Here is a 1,124-nt window from a genome sequence, read left to right on the forward strand (position 1 = left end):
TGCAGCCGAATCGTTGGCTGGATCGAAATTGAATTGAAATCAGGTAGTGAACGCATTCCTGGCGAATGGAGAAAACGAAAACCTCTTATGATAATTCAAGTTTCTCTGAAGTGAAGAATTTCTTCCTGATTCAAGGTGGAAACAGGTGGAAACTCTCTATTTTCTTACGCATCTTTCAGGGGAATGCAATTTTTCACAGTTCACTTCACAGACAATTTTCGATTTTCGCTTCCAATTCGTAGATTTTGGAAAACGTAGAAAAGAAAAAAGAAAATCTCTCGTCAAGATATAAATATTAAAGCGAGATAGAAATCCGCTTAATAATAATTAAGAAAATATTTCGAATAGATTTCAACGATATTATGCAATCGTGCAGCAATCTTTGATATTCGTTCCAATATTTTAAAATATTGAAATTGCATTATATTTCTCATTTTTATTAGTTCGCAATAAGAAGAAAGGAACGAAACGAACGCGAAAACTTCATCAATATCGTTTAAATCGTTTTATTACTTAAATTTATTCCTCTTGTCATTAATCGGGAATACCGATCTCCAATTATTCCCTATAATATAATTTCAACAAAAACTACCTGAGCATTTTTTTTTTTTTTTTTTTTTATCTCGAAGAATTGAAATTCTAATTAATTAGAATTTCGCGGTAGAGCACACACGCGTTAATCTGGTTATTTCGTCACAACGTAACGGGCACGTGCAACTTAACGTAAATCAAAATGAAATAAAATAGCTGCTTACCGTGTTTCAACTTGCCATTCTTAGAAACGAGGAAGGACAAAGGTCTAGGGACCTTGTCCGTGCAGAGGCCGTCGTGTTGACTCGTCCTTACACCGAACAGGGCGTTCCTCCCCACCTTCATGTACTCCTTGCCCATCTTCTTGGGCGAGCTGATACCCAACAACGATCCTATGAATTTCATCGTGTCACAATTTGCGCGAATCAACGGCGATCTTTCAAACTTTGCCTGCCCACTTTTAATTTCGTAACAACTTGTGATCAACTTGTTGTAAACGTGACTTCTTTCTTTCTTTCTTTATTTCCTCTTCTTCTTCTTTTTTTCTCTCCCTCAAGATTTCTCAACACGCATGTATATATATATATATATAT

The 1,124-nt window shown here is 35.7% G+C and overlaps 1 protein-coding gene across 2 annotated transcripts in view; it reads right to left on the reverse strand.

The window, feature by feature from the left end:
- LOC102672646 (scavenger receptor class B member 1-like) overlaps positions 1 to 1,124 on the reverse strand; it is a 24,810-nt gene that overhangs the window by 12,922 nt on the left and 10,764 nt on the right. The window contains exon 1 of one of the 2 annotated variants that reach the window (XM_006610745.2): positions 756 to 1,079. The exons of the other annotated variant lie outside the window; for it this stretch is intronic. Coding sequence (XP_006610808.1) covers positions 756 to 936 — 181 coding nt within the window. The 5' untranslated portion in view covers positions 937 to 1,079. Of the gene's footprint in view, positions 1 to 755; positions 1,080 to 1,124 lie in introns of those variants that run through there. 2 annotated transcript variants of the gene reach the window in all.

This window comes from Apis dorsata, unplaced genomic scaffold (assembly GCF_000469605.1).
Source record: "Apis dorsata unplaced genomic scaffold, Apis dorsata 1.3 scaffold_77, whole genome shotgun sequence".
Taxonomy (NCBI): Eukaryota; Metazoa; Arthropoda; class Insecta; order Hymenoptera; family Apidae; genus Apis; species Apis dorsata.